The sequence below is a fragment of the Epinephelus fuscoguttatus genome, linkage group LG12 (genome assembly GCF_011397635.1).
Source record: "Epinephelus fuscoguttatus linkage group LG12, E.fuscoguttatus.final_Chr_v1".
In the NCBI taxonomy this organism is placed as follows: domain Eukaryota; kingdom Metazoa; phylum Chordata; class Actinopteri; order Perciformes; family Serranidae; genus Epinephelus; species Epinephelus fuscoguttatus.
Genome location: NC_064763.1, coordinates 29,734,414 through 29,755,645, shown reverse-complemented (window position 1 = coordinate 29,755,645; position 21,232 = coordinate 29,734,414). Strand labels below are relative to the sequence as shown.

Below are 21,232 nucleotides of genomic sequence, written 5' to 3'. Positions count from 1 at the left end.
CTCATGTTAAAGAGCCCAACTTTACAGCAGAAATAAACATGTTTACAGCCTGATACGGTCTCTATACATTCCTTACAACTGTATAGGGGGGTGGGGTCAATTTTTTATATAAGTCACCTGTTTATGTATTTTATCAAGGCTTAAAGTTACGCATATATAAGGGCAGGGCAGCTTGAGTAGATGGCTGTCTGTGAGGCATTACTATGGTTTATGAGTCATATCCGCCCTCGCTCCATCACAGCTCCAACCTCTCATATGGTCACTTTTGGCTAAAAAAAAAAAAAACACCCAATGGCTGAGCTGCTGAAATCGTGGTTTCAAAACAGAAATCCACAAACATTATGATGTAACATCATGGTTACTATGTCCATTATTTTATGTAGTCATTGCTGATGACTCATGGAGCCTTAGTGCTTTAAGTAAAACTCAGATGGTTTCTTTGGTTTCATGCAATTATAAGTCATATATGTATATGTCACAAAATAAGCTAAGATTAGAAAAACCTTCAGAAACAATCCTCTCACATCACCTTAGATTTATCTTGTGACCCTTTGCAGTGGGCTTGGCCGTTATGTTGGAAAGCACTGGTCTAAACACAGCGATGCATCAGTATTAACAATTTAAGAGAATCACTACTTACTGCTTCTTTTTAGTAGATTTTAAATGCAGAACTTTTACTTGATGATTTAGGTATTTTCACATTTATGTTTCCCTACTTCTCCTCAAGTAAAGGATCTGAATACTTACTCCACCCCTGCATTTATATGTGTGAATAGCATGTCAATTTCTTTAGGTCTAAACCTGGCGGCATTCCTGGTGATCGTCTTCTCCTACTCCAGCATGTTTTACTCCATCTATAAAACTGGCATCAACGCCATGGACTTGAGGAGCAGACTGCACAGAGATGTGGCTGTGGCCAACAGATTTTTCTTCATCGTGTTCTCTGATGCCCTCTGCTGGATTCCCATATTTATGGTGAAAATCCTCTCACTGCTGGAGGTGGAGATACCTGGTAAGAGATGAATAAATGTTAAAGATTACGTTGACATGACTTTAACATTTAAATAACATATTATTGTTTTGCTGTTTGAACTTATGCAGCCTGTTCTCTTTTAGGCACCATCTCCAGCTGGGTGGTCATCTTCATCCTTCCCATCAACAGCGCCTTGAACCCCATCCTGTACACCTTGACCACCAGCTTTTTCAGAGAGCAGGTGGAGGTCTTACTCTGTCGCTGGCAAAGAAGACACATGTTGAAAAAAGACCGCAAAAGCCTCACGTCCTCCACAATATTCATGGAAACGACACGGCCCCCTTGCTACCAGCCACCACACTACCTCCAGCCGGGGTCACTGACTGGTGCAGATCCCCGCTACGCCTGAGGGAGGCAGGAACTTTCCTGGCACTTTGTACGCTACTGGTTGAGAGCCTGTTGCTGGCTGGCTATATCTTTAGGCTTCTACACGACAGTGGCACTACTTTAATGAGACTGGCTCTCCATTGGAAAAAGAATAACAATCACTGAGCTGTCTCGTCAGACTCTGAAGTGCTCTGCATTTGTAAAAATGACACGATGCTTTTGTCCAAAGCAGTTTACATTTTATTCCCCCTATGTATACAGACAGGGAGCACTTTGGCACCCAGTGTGTTGCTCAGACTTACTTTAAAATTCTGGCACAGGGAGCCAGGGATCAGACAGCACCTTACGACTGGAGATGACCCTCTGTACCACTGCAGATACAGTTGCCTCCATGCTTGCCTGCTTATGTAGCCATACTTTCGATATTGTTCCAGGTAAGGGCACTGTAAGGTGAGAAAGGAATAACAAAGAAGATGGATGAAAAGATAAATACCAGCATGTACTGTACAGTCACTGCTACCCTGGGGACAGTCACAATGGATTTTAAATGTCTTCATACAAGTAAGAAAAGTGCATTTATACCATACACAATGCCCTACACTTGTCACAGATTTGAATTTAGTGACCTCTTGGTTAGACTATAGAGGTAGAACAGAAGAGGGAGCTGGAAGTCTTGCAGCCAAATATCTTTCTTATCTCATAGGCACATTTTCACTGGAGTGACTCACTGATGAAGCTCAATGAGTCACAGTAGTGACTCATCAGCTCATCAGACATTGAGGCGAGAAATAGATTCAGTGATAAATGATTTCAGTCTCAACAAAACAAGGAATGCAACTGCACAAACTTGAACATTATTTAAGAAATTATAATGCTGACATAATACAAATGATTAACTGAATGTCCACACAAACGAACATGTTTGAAATTCAAATGCCAAACTCCAACTCCCATTTTTTTGTGTTTCATTCAAATGCAAAGTCCATTTTACATGTCGTTTTAATATCCTCTATGAAGCAATTTAAATTCAAATTCATAATACAATTTAAGGTGATTATGCTACCCAATTAATCCATGGCATTTATTTTTCTCTCTGCTCTCTGCTTTTCTAGTTTTCTTTTCCTCTTGCTCCTCAGTGTTGGGTTTACTGGCCTAATTAGCTTTCCTGATGATACTTCATTTATTTTTCCGTAATACCCCTTTTCTAATGCCTCCGATGCACAGAAATGTAGAGGTGAAGCTACAAAAGAAGGAGTGCATTTGCATATTCGCAGGCTTGATGTGTCATCATGCAAAATTGTTCTATAAATGCCACAAATAATATTTAACCCAACAAATCTTAAAATGAAATGTTTAATGCCACATTAAATTATTATCAGGCCCCTAGTAATAAAGACATTTTATATAATTTTACCTTTAATGGCATTAGTTGACAGGTTTGTAGTGAAGGGGGTGCGAAAATAATTATGTGGTTAATGTGAAAATGACAACGCACACTGGGCTTTTGCATTTGAATTATATGGAAAGATGAAAATGTCATTGCTAAAGTGAATTTTGTTGAATTAGGGCAGGATTATAATTACATGTGAAGCACTTTAAATATGAGAGAAACCAGCCAATTGGAGAAAAACATGAGAGAAAGACTCTTAATCATCAACAATCACTGAATGTCATGCATCAGTTATGTGTAGCAGTAGCTAACTTCCTGTTCCCCCCGACTGTAAACTGATGCACATTTTGCCATATTTTTTTTAAGATTTTTTTTGGGGGGCATTTTTAGCCTTTAATGGATAGGACAGACAAGTGTGAAAGGGGGAGAGAGAGGGGGAGTGACATGCAGCAAGGGGCCACAAGCTGGTGTCGAACCCGGGCCGCTGCGGCAACAGCCTTGTACATGGGGCGCCTGCTCTACCACTACGCAACCGACGCCCCCATTTTGCCATATTTTTTTACATTATTCTGATGTAAAGGGTGTCATTTGAATTTTCTTCTTGTTTGTTACATGTCATTTTGTACACTCCATGTGCATGTACAGTGTGAGCTGTGGTTTTGAGCCTGAAACAATATGCTGTAGCATCTTGATACCATTAAATGTGTGACTGACCCAGATTAGATTAAAATGTTTTGTTAAAGCATGCCATGTTACATGAAATTCACTAATCTGTACATGAGGAATTTGTTAAATTCAGATACATTATCATTGTGCTTGTGAGATGTCGCCAGGTCTTTGGTTCATGTCTCTTTTTCTACTTTTTTTATACTGATATATTTGCCTGTTTTTGTTGCTTAAATTCATTGACCATCATCAGCAACAATGAAAGGACTACAAGATGACTAAACTTATACAGGTTTACTGATTTTTATAGTTGTATGCCAAGCAGTGGAACTCCCTCTCATGAAATAAGGAATATCATTTCCTACTGTGCTATGCAGGTGTGCATATGTTTTTATGCATTATGTTTTAGTTTGGCACAGTGTATGTTCTCTATTGTTGGAGTCGTCAAGTTTGTAAATTTTGTGTTTATTGGCTTCCCCACAGAGATGGCTCTTTGAATCAATAAAAAAAAAAATGAGAATACAGACTTGAAGTGCATTTAAATATGTTGTGCTTTTGTGTTGGCAATAACCTATCCATTAAGGCTGCATGTAATTTTAAAGGAACACAGCGAAAATGGAACAAAGCTGACAAGTAAAACACCAGCATATACGCATACATGCACACACACATTCTTGCATTTCTATCTCTGTTAGGACCTTCATTGACATAAGACATTCCCTAGCCCCTACCCTTACTTTAACCATCACAACTAAATGCCTAACCCCAACCCTTACCCTAAACCTGATTCTAACCTGAACTCTAAAACCAAGTCTAAACCCTCAAACAGGCCTTTGAAAAGTGAGGACCAGCCAAAATGTCCTCACTTTGCAAAATGTCCTCACTCTGTTGCTAAAATACATTGTTATGGTCCTCACCATATAGCATGTACAAGTACACACACGCACACACGCACGCACGCACGCACACACACACACACACACACACACACACACACACACACACACACTTAAATGCTGAGTGAGCAGTTCTGTTCTGAAATGATAAAGCTCCATAAATGTACCCAGTACAGAGCTGAATCCCTGGCCTACTTACCTATTTCCTTCATCAGTTATTCTGAAAAGCTGAAGAACGACAGCAGAGTTTTCTATTTATAAACCAAGCAAAATATAAAACTACTACTGGTGAGGGCAGTAGTATTTTAGCAGGCTGTCATTTTATTTGTTTAATGTTGCCATATGAATGTAAGCAAATTATATGTTTACATTGTCAAATAAAAATGCATTTGACTGAACTATTGTCTAGTGGATTTCAACATTTGTAGGTTTTTATAATACATCAAGGAACATCATAATTTTAACTTACTGGTTTGGTAAGAAGGCAATCCAGGCACTCTGAAAAATGAGGAAGGAGATATTAGAAAGCCTTTTTGTTGCATAGAACACAGTGACATAATACAGTAACTTAATCACAGGGAAGCTTTTCGATCCATCAGCTGGATGCCTAAAAGTATCCTGGTCTCACAGTCTATGATTTAAGATAGGTGTGTATATATTTAAATGTATTTTTTCTGGGTTTCTTATCTCATGTCACTCTGTTTTTCATTATTGTCTATTGGTTTCACCTGTCATTGTCCTACCACTATAAAGGTGTGGCCATACCTGTGAAAGCCCTGAGGAAGGCCTGCAGTGGTTGAAACATGTTGGCTCTTTTAAACATTTAGCCACTACAAGAAAGGGTTTTTAATATTTCCTGTCTCGTTTTTCTAGATTTTTTCGGAGTGCCTGCATCGCCTTCTTGTCCATCCTGTTGCTCCATGAGCAGCCGACACGGGATTTTGATCTACGTTTGCATACACACAGCAAACAGTCGTTTTTCTCTTTTTCAAGTTCATTGGAATAATATTATTAATATTTTGTTCTGAAATACAGGCTAGAAAAGTGAGATAAGTTAAAAACACCCAAATTAGTGGCTATATACTGTGCACACGCATACCTGATAAGAGATTTACTGTATGAAAATAGCATGAAAATTGTTTTTAAAAAGCTAAAGTGCTTACCTTATGAAATAAAGTGCTGATTTGGTGTGTGCATAGGAAGCATACTTGCTAATATTTAAAACAAAAACGTAAACACAGATGCTTAAGAGAAGCTAGTTTATCTCGTCGTGTCTTTATGCAGCCGCCTGTTATCACGCTACATGTCTTTTCAGTATTTCTTTACAGCCCTTTCATCACTTAATCCGACTGCACCTGCGGCGCTCAGCATCCTTCCGTGGCAGGTGTCCTGCCCTTGGACCCAGTCGCACCCTTAGCGACACGTTGACGGACACGGCTATCAACCAATAGAAAACGCGCCTTGCCTCAGTTTTCAGAACTCCGCCATCTGATTGGTTGCTAGGGGTGGGGCCCTGTCATCCCTACCCGTAGTGCTGTCAGCCGGGGCGGCACGACTCCCGGAGGAGAGAGACGAGACGGATTGATGAAAACAACCCACTAAACCACATAAACAAAGAATCCGTGCCAGGAAATGATCCTGTAGTCGCCAGGCTCGACGTAGAAAAGGTACGGTCCGGTTTAATGTCGCATTAGTGCTGTGTCTGGTGGTGTTTAATGGTGCTGTGGTGACTACAAAGGCACCGAGCAATGTCTTGGTTGGTATAACATCGATATAACTACCACAGGGGCTTGGACTAGCTCGCTGGCTACCGAGTTAGCTACATGGTTAGCTGGTTATATTGGTCGACACCCATTAGCATGTGTAAAATATAACGTGACTAACCTAAACACGTTTCCACGTTTCCTCACACACTCACACGGCGAACAATGCCGCGTCGGTTTGTGGAGACTGTTTAGCTAAGCAACAGTCTTTATGTGGACAGCGACGGTGATTGTAAATACACACTTAGCGATGGCGGTGAAAGATAATATGCTACACTGCATGTTAGCAACCAGCTATGTAGCTTACATTAATAACATAGCATTAAAGTCACCAGTGGTACCTGCTAATACAGTTTGGGGGCTTAAATACAATATGAAACATCTCGTAGTGTAACGTAACTTAACACATGGATGTCTGACATCATGTCTGAGTCTGTTTTCCCTCATGGTGGAGATGATGTTATGGGTTGTAGATTAAAACACAGCCTTCAAATGGGGGAAACTTAAATGGGTTATGGTCCAGTGGCGCGCATCATCCCGCCTGAGTAGCTGTGCACTTTATTATTCTCCAGCTGAGATGCTCAGGAGTCAGCTTGAATATTTTGTGAGAGGAAGCCAGTGTTACAGCATGTATTATTTACATGCACTCATACACACTCAGATGTCCCACCACTACTGTACACTTCTTTATTTCTTGTCACCTGACGGAATGAAATCACACATTTCTATTATTTTTTAATTGTGTTGACATTGTTTTGTAATGAGTGGTGAATTTGCTTTGAAATTATGAGGTAAGAGGATGACTAGTTCTCCTCCCCAGCCTGGTCTGTCCATGCTCCTATTTTAAGCCAGTCCCTCCTTATTCCTCTCCCTCCCCTCCCCTCCCCTCCTTCCTCAATCATCTCCCTCTTCATCTCTCCAGCTGTTTGGCACAGCCAGTCTGCAACGGCGACCCAGTTAACTCCATTGTTCTGTGTCTGGACTACAAGTAACACACACAGACAGCATGTCGTCTGTGTCACAGCGCTGGGCTCCTGTGGCGTTTCTCCCACTCCTTCATATCTGTCCTCAATTTACAAAATCTTGGGGCTAGGAATATTTCTCCATTTCACTAGCCTAATTATTCCTCACGTCCAAGTTCAGGTCATGTTAGGAGAAGGCTGCAGGGAAAAGTATAGTAAGACTTAAGTGGAGTCACAGAAATGCTTTATGTTTTGAGGAATGTGAGGATTTTCTATTGATTTAGTAATCCTTTCTAATCAAATGCATGTTGGTTAGCATGTGAAGGTGTTTTATGATACACTAGGTGGGCCACTAGGTCGCCAGAGCTACAACAATCTATATACCATGCCACTAGAATGTATTAAATTAATTGTATTTTGAGACTGTCATGTAGAGAAACACATTGGAAAAAATATTCATAATAATAATAATTAGGCCCAACACTTTGCATGTTGATGCTGTTTCAGAATCTTAAAAATCTAAATTTTTCACGAACAACAAAGAACAATCTTGATTTTATATTAACCATCAGTCTTTTTCTCTCATTTATCCACTTTATGATTTAAAGGGTCAGAGAGTTTTCTTAACCCACATAATTCTCATAGTGAAAACGATGTAAACTTCCCTTCATCTTATCAATGCCCAGATCTCCATGCTCATTTCCTAGCTCAAACCCAGCTGGATGATGCGTTTCACGAACGTTTAAATTTTCCCCAGTTCTAGGGTTGTTGCACAAACTACTGATTATACATTTTCGTATGCTGGCCAACAGAGACACAAAGAGTATAGAAGCTGATCGAGAGAGACCCACCCCCCTCTTTCTCATATTTAGGCCAGACTCAGATCAAACTATAAAACCAGGCAGTGCTGATAAATTATAAACCAAGATTCTGTTACTGTATTTCCTATTTCTAGCCTAAAATGTCTTCAGACATATTTTAGTGCACTGTTTGGCTGTAATAAGAGAATTTGTGAACAGACAGTGGGCGCCTGTTTACTAATGTTTCCGGTATTGTTAAAACAGAGGCTATAAAAACTTAGATCAAATGGTGAAACAAGGCAGTGCTGATCAGCAGTGAATCAGGATTCAGTTACTTGCCTGTATCGTGCCTTAAATGCTTTCAGAAACATATTTTAGGTTACAGTTTAACTGTAATTTCAGATTGTTATCCAGCCGACCTCCATTTTGTTTGCTGTGTCAAAAGGGACAAGCTGCATTACTTCACCCACCAGCGGGGGCGTTTATTGATCCGGTGTGGCTTAGTGCATTCTGGTAGTTGTAGGTTTTCTACCTCTTGAGCAAACGCGAACGCCACAGTTTTTTTCCTCTGTTTTTTCTGGTCATGTAGCACCAATTTATTTATTATTAAATTATCACTGCACTGAGAGCCCATAAAAGACCATCTTTTCAACGGTGAAATGCTTCTTTAGGAGTTGTTCCATTTTTACAGAAAGGGCCTCCTTAATGCGTGGTTCAGACCAGTTTTCCTTGTACTATGTGGCAGTGGTTAGAGCTTCCTCAAAATGCACCATGCATGTGTCTGTCTGTGCACTTCAGAGTTTAAGAGGCCGTCTAGAAGGATAGTGGAGTGTCTCCAGATGCACGTCTAGTGGATGGTTTCACACCTTACTTGGCATTTGACATTGGTGACACAGATTCATCTACATAGGTTTATTGCCCTCCGTGTTATTCCCATGTATATTGGTTTCATATATTTGTATATGTCATATTAAAATTGCATAATGAATATGCATTCTACAGATTCTACACATTCTACACATGTCTATTTTGTAAGTTAAATTATGGTGGAACAGTGTAATTGCAGCACTTCCTGGTCTTTCATTATTTATGGCAAGTCCTGTGCACTAGAGTGTGGTGAGACACTCGTTTCATTTCAGTCTTTGTGCAAGGAACAAATCGTCCAACCATCTAATCAGGGATGACACGACCATAACGCCTACTAAAGTACATAACACTTAGTGTTCATCGGTTAGCTGACAGCAGAGAGTGACAAGAAACAGGGGGAGAGAGGGAGAGAACACGGCAGTGTGAATATCTTTTGCTCAAACACTGGTTAAATGGTTTCGTATGTGTTGTTAGTGTGTTAGGGTTCAAGTTCAGGGTCTCCTGCAGCATTAAGGGTATGTTTTTACCCAGTGACACAGTGCACTATATTAGCTCTGTTGCTCAGTGACATGTGCAGGCCACTGATCACTTTGTTCATTGTTCTGATGTTATTGAGTTTCATCCGCCTGTGGGAAAGAAGCAGAAACTGTGTTTGATCATCCTCGCTTCCAACTGGTGAACCTCAGTCAGCTGGTGAACTATCTATCTTTCCTCGCTTGTCATCGTTTCCATAGATACCTCCCGGCACCTCACTCCCACTGGCTTACATAACCTGGTGTTTCTGCCAGGCACACACAAGTTCACACATATACAGAGACATCAGTACACACACACACACACACACACTCACATTCCTTACCATCACAATCCCTATCTCCCTCAGGTGCTGTTGTGTTAGAGATTAATGCTTGTTTTATAGCCAAAGTCCTCCTGAATATTGCCTAGAGTGTAGCAGATTACTCTTTACTTTGAATGATCTGATAATCCTGTGTTGATATAATTATTTAGAAGTTTGGTTGAGAATTAATTTGACTTGAGTGTTTTGTGTGTTTGATTTAGGACTTCATATCGGTCAGGGAATGTTGTTGTAGTTCTGTTAGATTTCATGGAGCTCTGAGGCTGTTTGCTGATGCATTAGTTTGCACATTAGAGACCCCAGAGATAGCGTTACATAACACAGCTCTATATAGGTATGGAGGGGCAGATGAGCATACTGTAATGCATGTTCTTATGTGCACATCCAGGACTAATATTTGTGCATTTATTAATGAATGTGGCAGTGCATATTCCTCTCCTTCCTCAGAGAATTTGCAGTGATTGACAGGGTTTTAATGTCTCTTTAAACTGATAGACAAACATACAAAAAAATAACAAAATTAAATCTGACATTTGAATATATTAAATCACTTCTCAGAGCTGCTTCTCTCCACTTCAAGTTCCAGCTAACTAAGGGAGAGTTTAAACAGCATTTGCTCAGGGACGGCCATAGTGTCTTAAAGTGTCTTCAAAACTGACCACCTGAATCATAAATGTGATTAATTGCATAAGCAGAAGAATTATTATTTCTCTAATCGGCTCCAGGGGGCACCATTGTAGAGCCAGTGTTTCAGCCTTGTGATGACAGGAGAACAGACAAATGTAAACGACTGCCTGGCTGTTTTCGTTCTTACTATTACTGTGATCAGTTGTATTAGCAGTGGCAGTAATCATAGTCATAACAGTTGTAATATGACTGCAATTGAGGGTATTTGTGTTGTAAATCTTTACTTCATGCATTTCGTATAAGATTATACAATTTGAAGACCTGAATTAGTTTCAGTTCATTCCAGTGTGTGTTATGTTCTTGTATTACCTGATACTGCTGCCCGAGCTTGCTTCCAGACCTCCTGTTTGTTCTGAAACTCAAGTGAAGTAAAAAGGAAATGGCAGTTCAGTCTGATAAGCAGGCTACTGCCGCCCCGGGACGTGCTAATAATGACCACACCGCTTTAGACGCTGTCTGTAAGCTCCAAAACATGTCAAGAGACATTGCAACAGGTAAACTAAATCGCTGCAAAGAGAAGGGAAAGAAAAGTAAAAGTATTACTTTCACTCTGACAGGCCATGTGTGCAGCACCCTGAGTGCACTCATCAGCCTGTGTAATGCCAGTATAAACATGTAGTAAAAAAAAATACTGTCAGTTACTTTGCCTGTTAAAACTAGTTTAGGAATGCATTATTGCATGTAAACTGACCAAAATCCAATGGTAGATCAATAATTGATATTGTCAAAAGCATCAATAATGATACATAATTACAAGATGTTAAATAAGACATTGTTACTTTGTATGTGCAGAGCACCCAAGACGTCCCATTAAAATAGTCTTCATGTATTTATCCGTGGTGCTGTTGACAAGCACTTAATCATGTGCACTCAGAATAAACCTCAGGCTGCAACTGGGAACAATAATGTTTGTGACACAAAGCTGCATTGTTTTGTTACAAAGAGATTGATTCTTGCGGTGGTGAGGCATTTCTATCATCAATTTTACCCTTCATCCCAGTGAACCCCTGAACTGGAGTGTTGCTGAAATGCATAAGCCAAAAGTAAACTTGTTTATTCCCTCAGTTCTCCTGTTAGACCGGGTTGCCGAGCATCCGGGGCAATCTGGGCAACTGTTAACATGACAGCATATTTGAGTGACAGGAGAAATAAAAGACTTCCCGTTGTAGCAGAGGTCTCAAAGGGTGCAATTTAAATGATAAGTGGAGGGATGATAATCAGAGAAGAAGTGGTTTATGGGGTGATGGTACTTCTGAGGAAGATAAAAGAAGAAGAAGGCACATAGCTGAAAAAGGTGTGTGGTGTCTGCTGATAGCATCTAGTGTAGTATGCTTAAGGGCACAGTTTATGACCCAAATATAAAACAGGTAGCTCCACCACCCAAATTTATAACACAGGATCAGTAACCTCTGTCATTCTCAGATACTTTACAAGTCATTTAATACACAAACTTAAGCTAGATAACAAGTACATCAATGAAGTCAATAAGCGATGAAGTAGTAAAGTCCAGACAAGGAAGTTAAGAAGCAAAAGAGATTGTTAATGATAATAATAAGCCCCAAAGTGTCTGTGGCACATTCCTTGTGGCTTCCTTTTGACCTCAACCATTTCAGTGTGGGAGAGGAAATAGTTTTATATTTCAGACTGTAAGTTTGGCTGGCTGGCACCCTATAATCTTTGACAAGTCACACGTCTCTTAGCTCCAGCTCCATCCCCCTATTAGCAGAGACATATTTCTGTTTGTTGGGACATCAAAGAAAGACAGAAACATGGAGACCATTAGACATAACAGAATAGTGACTGATGTGATGAGAGGAGAAGTTGGAGTTTGGATAAAGTACTGAGGAAAAATAGGAGAGACAGAGAAAGACATGCATGACTGAAGGGGCACTGAGGCACTGGAGAGATGATAGTTATTAGGATGGCGCTGCTGTTTATCCAGCTTTTCAGCCTGTGGTTTGTGTGTCTGTTTGGGTGTGTTTGGTTGTCCCAGTCAACCAAAGCATGTCAGTGCAGTGGGTGGAAGATGATGCTTGGCTCATAATTCAGATTCAGGCTGATTTATGTGCAACATCTGCTCACTAAGCCAAGTAAAAGTGAAGTTAAGGTAATAAAAAAGGAACAGTTATGATTGTCAGTGATGTATGTGGCATGAGATTTACATGCATTTTCTTTGTGTGTATATAAATAATAAAAAACATTTTTTTTAGGCATTTTATTTTTGACCAGTTCTATGGGATAATTTTGCTACCCTTTAGTTTGCACAGCGAGCACCACCCGGATGTGGTGGGAGCTTCCTAGCACCACAGCTCATTTGGCAATTACTGCTAGTAACACTGTCCTGATTGACAGCATTGCTGAGGAAACATTGTGCCCACCCACCAGTATCCCCTCAGGTCGCCCAGGTGAGTAAGCAGCTCAGTTTTTAGCCCCCAAACCCCCTCTAGCAGTGTTAACTTTGTTATTGTTATCTCTGTTAGAACCGTTAGTAATATCAACACGGCTAGTGGTGCTAACATATTTGCCCTCTTTATACAGAGATCAGCGATTGGCCACTACAGAGTCCCTTCTTCATGCCCCCTTTGCAAAAGCGTGACAGACTTTACGTGTAACACACCAGTGCTGGCCTCATCGTGTGACATATAGCATATGTGTTGGCAGCACTTTCTAAACTATAACAATGGCATAACATGGCACTAAGAATCATTTACCATTCCTATTATATGGCAGCTGATCTCGTCCTCTGCTAGGGGGTAAGGAGCTCCAGGACCTCATTGTTTTCCCACTTTACAGACATTTTCAGCTGCTGTTCGTTTTCTTTGAGTTAGCCGCTAGCAACTACCAGCTATGTTTTAAATCTCCCGCTTTGGGTCGAATGCATAACATGTCTCGTTTTTACAGACATCATTTTGGTGCTGTTACTACCTCTGATGCTGGCTCCCCACTCTACAGCTGTAGCTTTTATACAGAACGACGAAAAGGCATAGCTGCGTGATAATCCCACCTTGAACAGGCTGTTTAAAAGAGGCTACTTTAATCCCAATGCGAAAGGGATTTTGTATCTTAAAAATGAAGCAACTTACTCACTGGGGCTGGCTGGAGGGAGACCAGAGGGTGGTTAACATGTTTTTGCAGCAACACTGGACCGCTAGCTAGCTCCCTCTTGACATGAGTGGTACTCAGTGCAGAGTGGCCAAGGCCAGCTAAGCAGTGGAGACCAGAGGGTGGGCAGTGGGCACGATGTTTACACATGTTAACGCTGCTAGGCGGCTGTCTGTCAGCAGAGTCAATAGACAGTCAAATAAAAGGCAAGACATCACAAAACATTAAAATTTCACCACTTCTAAATGACTAGCAATTTGAATTGCAATGCTGAAGCTTGCTGAGTCGATGAAGCCCTGGATTAAAAGTAAAGGCGTCTGGTTATTTCATGTAATTTTGCCTTTTTTTCTTAAAAATTAAACCGTTAGTTACCGATGAATGGGTAAGGTTATCAAAAGCAAAATGAACTGAAATTTACATCCCTAATCTGTTGTGATTCATTAGACTTCCTGTGTTTATATACAGATTTGGATATACGGTTGAATCTTGTCACTAATGCACCCACTGTATTTCCCATCAGTGTAATCAATTGTCTATTCATGCACCCTTGTAAAAACAATCAATAGACTTCTTTACATTAAAGTTAAAAAGGGTGCAAAAGGAAGAATAGATGGGATTATCTCAGGTGTATGAAGAGCAAGATTGTCAGCATTTGACCTACTGAGTATAAACACAACTGACTAATCAGGTCAAGTAAACATGAGAGCGACAAACCTGAGTAGCTTGTCAGAGAACCCCAGTGGAGTCTATTATCATCCATCAACCACTGTGCAACCAGCGCCAGTCAAAATATCTCACATTTAATGTTTTCCATTAGCATATGGCAGATCAACATGTACAGAATTATTTAAAAAACCATGTTGTTGAGCAGATTTTCATGTTTTGTCATTGTCACCGTCTCATGTCTCGCCCATCATCATCGCCCCAGTGCCCTGCTCTGTCTTTGCCAACACATTCCTGAAGATGATTGGGCAACCTGTGAGTTTTCGTTGATTGGTCGGCCAGAGTTGTCAGTTAATGAAAGGACAAAAACAATCTCCTGTTTGTGTGTGTGTGCATGTGTGTGTGTGTATGTGTAAGAGCGAGTGCGTCTGTCTTAATACTTGGCTGTTGTACTCCCCTAGGGGATGGCACGCCTCTCTAACTGACTTTGGCACCGTGCCTCCCTGTGCTTGTTTGCCATCATTAACTGTTTCCGTGCCAGATGGTTGATGTAGGAAAATGTGGCAGACTGTTAAAAATGTCAGCTTAAACATCTAATTAAAAATGCAGCCGTGCTGTACAGAAGTGAGAAAAATATCTGCCATCATAATGAGGTCATTTTAGTTTTTAATTTTTATTTTATGCATCAGGGAATTCCTTGTGTGAAGGGATATTTTCTTTAAACCAGTGAAACCTTATTGACAGAAAGTGAAAATACCTCATCTATTCAGTTGTTGTTGAAGGCTGATATTAATCTGTATTGATATATTTGTAAGTGCGGTACATAGACAAACTTTCATGTTGTGGATCATATTTACTTCATGTGTGGCGGTCTTTTAAGAGGATATGAGAGTTTTGTTGTTTTCACATCTGCACACTAGAGCTCTCGGCTGAGACACTCAATGGAGCTGATGTCATGACAATAGTGGCATAAACAGCAGGAAGTCACCTCGGGGTAGGTGTCTCATGAGAGATGATAACCCTACCTACAGAGAAAGAGTGAGTAAGACACAGGATAAACAAAAGCGTGATTGACAATTGTTTAAGAATATCCAACTTTGATCAAATCTGATGCTTTAGTGTCTATCCTGTGTGTAAAATGGACTCTATTTACTTTTTATATGGAAGATGTCACAACAGACTTTTGAAACCTCTACACACCCCTAGGTCAACAGGTGTGTAGGAGAAGACCATGGACTGACTATAAAAGAGCAAAGAATCCCTGCACACTGTCGTCTGCTCTCGCAATAATCAGATATTTACTGGGAATGTTTGATGCAAAGCCCCTCTTCAGATTATCTTTCAGAAATAACAGTGAAGGTAATGCGAAAGATGCATCAAAGAAAGACATGCAGGATTTCTTTGCTCTGTTTTTTGTGAAGCAAATTTGCTTTTAAAGTGTTGAGGAAGTGGGTGCGTGTAATTAGGGCTAGACCAAAACAGTACACTGTACTTCCTGTAAGATTTGTTTTTTGTAGATAAGAGGCAGAGGGGTAGTTTGGGTTTTGAGACCTTCATTAATTCCTGGTCCCTCCAAGTTTTTATTGCCATCAAGAATTAGCTTTTATCATTCTACTTTTACTCTTTCTTTTTAACCATCTCCTCACTAAGACAGATGAGTATTAAAACATGTGGGGGCAGATTTCAAACTCTTTGGTCATGCAACCTCAAGTTTATCTTTGAAATACATCTGCTGATCAAGACTAACTCCTACAAAAACACTTTCTGTCTGTCCTCGTGTTCAGGATTCTTCCTGTTTGTGTTTGGCTTTGTTTCCCCCTTCTGCAGAGGGGTGTGTCCGCCCTCGGTAATCCTACACCATTAACACATTGAGCTTACTGTAACTGGCTAAACAGCCTCGACCAGTGAGTGCAGCGCCTCTGACTCTTGCTCACACCCACATGCCATGTGTTGGCTGTTTGAATCAAGCACATGCATGTCATTCTGTCTTGCTTTACTACTTATGTGAAAGTGAAGGGATGAAACAAGAAGGTGGAAACAAGCGTGTGAGCAAGAAACAAAATAATTTGGTCATTGCCAAGCAGTCCGTAGTGACAGGAGGGAGGTAGTTGGAAAACCCCCAGAGAGAGAAAAAAGTAGAAAGAAGACGGTGAGGAGGAAAGAACCACCCAAACTTCCCAAACCACCCAATCAAGCTGCGTTCTTGGAATTGGATCCCTCCCTTGTTCACCACCTGAGAGCGGAGAAACACAGCTGTGCCTCAGAGACTCAGAGCGGTGAGAGAGAGAGAGAGAGACAGACAGAGAGAGAAAGAAACAAAGAACAGGTGAGAGCAAAAACAGGGCATGTAAGGAGAAGACAGCTGAACTTTCACAGAAAACAAAATTGCCTCTCAGACGAAATGACACAGAGGCAGTTTTTCTCTTTACGTTAAGCAAGAGAGTGAGAAACTCTCGAGGGGAGAACCTGAACTCTCAGGAGAGCTGTGTATCTGAAACAACAAAGCTCTGAGCTCACTGTCTCTGGATTGAATGAACTCGACAAAAAAGGAGAAGAAATCCTCGTGAGAAGAAACTGGATACCAGAATGTGGACAAAAAGGAGATGAAGAAACTGAAAACTGGGATTTAAGCACTGCCTGAACAGTCTATTTAAATCTATTTTTTTGTGTAAAGTGCTGCTTTTCTGGAACAAGACTACCTATGATTTTGTGTGTTTTTCCACTAAGTGTACTGTAGAACCATCATGTAGTCTCTCCTCACGAGCTCCAAGGAGGGCCAGCTTTTGACAACAGACTACCAGGAGTGGATCGAGCTACTGCGGCTCGTGGAGACATGTCTCTAGAAGATGTAGGAAGCACTACAAGCCTTGGGGCTGAAAGCTGCGCTTCAGACCACTGCAATGGCCTCTCTCTGAGCCAAGGTCAGGACCTGGATCTGGACAACCAGAGCCAAAGCCAGGATGGGATAGTTCTGGAGCGTATTGCCTCGCTGTCACTGGACATGTTTGACCCCAGTGACTTCACGGGGAGGTTCACAAAGATCCAGTCTAGGTCCAGAAAGAGGACAAGGATCCTTGGAGGTAGGTGTTGACAAGCTTGCCATGTTTTTGTTTTTAAGAGTGAACCCAACACGTGTAGACCAGGAGAGAACATTAGCTAAGGAAGAGTTTGGTTTTGTAATAATCCTGATTTTTTTTGAGCTGAGGGTTTTTTCAGGCTGGATATGATACAAGACATCCAGCTGAAACAATGATCCTCAACTCCCTGACAAGAATGTAGGCTGGGTTTTTATCCAACACTGTATTTGAAAAAGTTTTAGATCTCTTACGATCTGTCCAGACCCCTCTGTCTCCCTGTGTACGTCAAAACAAGGTTCTTCTTTGCTGCGACTTGAGGACTTGACAAGTGTCTTTGTTGTGGCCTTTTGTAGACCCTGTGTAAAGTGATACCTTCTGTGTTTTAAGAAAACAGCACAAGATTACTCCACTAATCCCTGTTCTATAGAATGGGAAAAAGACATGTGGCTCTGGCCTTAGACTGTAGTGCAGTATTTTGTTTTGCCCAAACCACTCACTCTTTCTCAGCTTACCTTAAGTTCTGGGAATTTCAAGTCCAAACACTTCCAACTGTGGGAGAACGCCAAGACCTTAAGTAGACAGTCAAGGTATAATAGAGCTGGGCACGGTTAAATTCAATGGTGATAACTGACTTAACATTAAATTGTATGTGTATGTATGCACAGTGTTACCATGCACGACTGTAGGGTCTGATGTTAGTAAACTTACCCTTAAATAACATTAGCAGGCTTGTGTTTTTAAGCATTTTGAGACAGTATTGCTACAGTTTTAGTAGAGTTTCATCCCCCATTTAAATTCCCAAACTTGACACATTTATTGCAGTTGAGAATTGAGGCCTGTCTGTGCCTGAACTTGTAACCTTTTTGCTGCAGGATGATCTGTTTATCAATGAGACTCTGTTCTTGTCTACCCTTAGAAATTACAGTTGTATCAGTGAACAAACAGATGCAGTTTTTCTGTCTATTTCTGGAAAGCCAAAGCCAAGTCGAAATCAAAAGGAGACCTCACACTTTTAGGACATTTTCACACATATAATTTTAGCTGATGCTCTTATCCAGAGTGACCCAAAGCGACAGTAATGACAAAATAATCTTTCCCAGGTCGGCAACGTCACAATCGATAATAGTTAGGGCGGAGTTTCAAGGAAAGACTTGTCAAGTGTGTCTTTATTTTAAAACCTGTGACACTCAAGGGATCATGTTGGAGAGACGTGAAAGGAAAAGTCAGAATTAAATTTCAAGATAATGGCATATTAAGGGCGAGCAATGCAGAGAGGTTTAGGGAGTCATTTTGTATCCGACTATAGATTTTTCAGTGGGATTTGGCTGAACTTCAAAAGAAGAGAGAAAAGTAGGTGTACAGTGAGGTGGTGCCTGTGTAACAAAATACCACCTGCACAAACATGTCTTTCAGGAAAAATGAACTCTTCAATAAATGAGCACATAGATTATAAAGGTTGGATTGCTGACCCAAGAAATGCAGTGTAATTGAATATTATGGGACTTCTCTGCTGTGATAATGTGCATGACTGAGGCTTTGATGTTGGGGAGACAGGTATGCCCGGCATGAAAACTACTGACACACACACACATTCTTCACAGGAGTTATCTATTTGATCAACCTAACTGTGTCAAGGAGATACTGCTGTGTGAACTGTGACCCTCAACCAGTCCCTCTGTGGTTGTGTGCTGCTATTGTGTGTGTGTGTGTGTGTGTGTGTGTGTGTGTGTGTGTGTGTGTGTGTGTACTCTCTGCTTATAATGGACCAGTTAACACCAGCATATGTCAGATGAACATAATGAGAAAGGCAGATAAGATGATAGTGATGCCTTTTTTAACAGATGCGCTGTGATTTATAATTTGCAATTATAATTGATAGATAGATTGATCGACAATTTATATTGTTTTTTGTAATGAAGTAAGGCGACATCATATACATGTAGATAATTCCTCATTTTAACTTGGTGAATCTGCCGTTCCTCGTCCATCCCAGCTCTTTCAAAGTTAGCCACAGGAATAAACAGAAACAGGGTATCTGACAAAAGATCAGCTTAAAATGGCACACTGAGTCGCTCTTTCATCAAATCCAAAATGTTGCCATGTTGATGCAGTTTTATTTTTCTGAAGAGACTAACTCTGCCATGTCTCCTCTCGTCATCCCAAAAACACATGAACGTTGTAGTAAACAAACACAACGTGCGCCACTCATCCCCCCTTCCACCACTGCTCACTGCCTGTCAGACACTAGAGGCTCTGTTAGTCTATTTATAAACAAAATATCATGTTAATCACTCTGTCATACTGCTTATTACTATTGTAATACAAGTTGAATTTAGTCCAGTGACGCTGTCAGCACAGGTTGCTGATGTAGGCCACTTTTTAATACGCAAGGAAGTGGTGTAATGACAAATGCCGGTTCAGCCAGTTTGCGTAAAATTAAACCAGTTTAATGTGATATACCGGACCGGACTGACAAAACCAGAAATTGAGCCAGCTCTACCATCTTCTGACTTTTTAAAGACCAAATGATTCATTGAATAATCAGGGAAATGAATTCATTTCAAGTTGTTCTCCTGGGAAGACACACTCCTGTCTTCTACTCTTCACTAAGTTCTGACTGCAACACATCTGTTATCTCTTCTCTCTTATTTACAAAGATAGGCAGTGTACAAAACATTCAGGTAGCAGCCTCTCATTGTCAGCAGCACTGACCGCCACTTTCACCAGTTTGTCATCATCGCTGCTCATATCAGCTGTCACTAAGTGACATTAATTCCACGAGTTAGTTGACATCAGGCCAGTAAAAAGTAGTAAAACTTGGCTGTGATTGGGTTTGTGTGCTCTCCGCAATCTGGTGTCTGCACTACAACTGTGTGTTTCTGTCTTTCCAACAACTCCAACAGAGTGATGCGTCTTCTGTTTAACTGATCCCATTTTGTCAATATCATTCTCCCAGCTCTAAACTGTTACTCATGTCATTATCAAAAATTTAAGTTTATCAGCTTTATAGTTTTGAATCAGGACCTTGAGTATCTGGATGAAGCGGCTCATGAAGTATGAACTGGTCTGATTTTAGAAGGCTTCATCTGTTATTTCAGTGTTACATATTCAATCAACATTTAGTTGAATATTAGTGTTGGATCAGACTTGGTATCAACAGATAAGCTGTATCATAAGACTCATAATATTGGGGTCAGGACCAAAAATACTTGATCAGGACATCCTTGCAAGAAATGTGCATATGTGTGCATGTATGCTTGCATGTGTGTGTGTGTGTGTGTGTGTGTGTGTGTGTGTGTGTGTGTGTGTGTGTGTGTGGAGGAGTCACATTCCAACAGCTGGCATGCCCAGGCCCCTGCTCAGAATTTGAGGAATCCTAGGACCTCCATACGGGTGTGTGTGTGTGTGTGTGTGTGTGTGTGTGTGTGTTTATTTCCATGATTTTTATTTGTATGCTGAATAAATGTGTGTCACTCTGTGGTAAACATGACCCTATTCTCATTGTAGGTGATGAATTTGAATAGATTTTCATATTTTGAACATGAGCAGCACTCAAACAAACACTTTGCACTTCTACGCTTCCCTGTTCTATTCCTCTTGACTTTGCTTTTTTAGCTTGCAAGAAATACTGGTCCTACTCTGCCTCACCCACAGCTTTCCCTCTCACACAAAACTACCTGTGTCATGTTTAGTTTGTCCATACATAACAGCTAAAGCCTCCCACAGCTGGCAGATGTAACTTTTTAACCTAATGAGAAATGTGAGAAATAGGGTCAACAAACAGTAATCCTTGACATTTTAATACTTTCTCTTGAGTAAGACGAGATGAGGTTGCAGTGGGTTGAGATAACAAAGAACAGACCTCGCTCAAATATTATTTAGTAACCATCTTTGGGTTCAGCTGCTTGGTGCACCAGCAAGTGGAGGGTTGACACAGAAAACTTACAGTTGGAGGAGAACTTTGGAAATCAGATTACTTTTCTCTGATTGTCAACTTGGCTGAATTTTCTGGATTCAGTAAGCAGGTTAACACCAAGGCAGACATTGTTATTTGCTGATACTATTTGGCCCAGGACTGTAATGGAGTAAGCAGAAGTTGCAGACAGGAATAGGCCTGCAGTGGTTCTCTGCTATATTTCTCCT

At 40.7% G+C, this 21,232-nt stretch overlaps 2 protein-coding genes and 2 long non-coding RNA genes across 6 annotated transcripts in view; 2 read left to right on the top strand and 2 right to left on the bottom strand.

Moving 5' to 3' along the window:
• The window catches only part of rxfp2a (relaxin family peptide receptor 2a), a 60,891-nt gene extending 59,221 nt beyond the window's left edge, over positions 1–1,670 (top strand). The window contains exons 19-20 of the mRNA XM_049591341.1: positions 794–1,012; positions 1,117–1,670. Coding sequence (XP_049447298.1) covers positions 794–1,012; positions 1,117–1,382 — 485 coding nt within the window. The 3' untranslated portion in view covers positions 1,383–1,670. The remainder of the gene's footprint in view (positions 1–793; positions 1,013–1,116) is intronic.
• On the bottom strand, positions 876–1,782 carry LOC125897881 (uncharacterized). The gene is made up of 3 exons (XR_007450528.1): positions 1,663–1,782; positions 1,121–1,234; positions 876–1,009 (listed from the first exon to the last, which is right to left on the bottom strand). It is a non-coding gene; the product is annotated as an uncharacterized LOC125897881 (long non-coding RNA).
• A 2,729-nt stretch (positions 1,783–4,511) lies between these two features.
• LOC125897883 (uncharacterized) lies at positions 4,512–5,679 on the bottom strand. Its single transcript, XR_007450529.1, has 3 exons — positions 5,476–5,679; positions 4,782–4,810; positions 4,512–4,540 (listed from the first exon to the last, which is right to left on the bottom strand). It is a non-coding gene; the product is annotated as an uncharacterized LOC125897883 (long non-coding RNA).
• Positions 5,680–16,192: 10,513 nt separating this feature from the next.
• fryb (furry homolog b (Drosophila)) overlaps positions 16,193–21,232 on the top strand; it is a 62,959-nt gene continuing 57,919 nt past the window's right edge. For 2 of the 3 annotated variants that reach the window (XM_049591339.1, XM_049591336.1), the window contains exon 1: positions 16,193–17,092. In XM_049591339.1, the coding sequence (XP_049447296.1) occupies positions 16,846–17,092 (247 nt within the window). In that variant the 5' untranslated portion in view covers positions 16,193–16,845. The remainder of the gene's footprint in view (positions 17,093–21,232) is intronic. The other variant, XM_049591337.1, reaches the window with a different exon arrangement.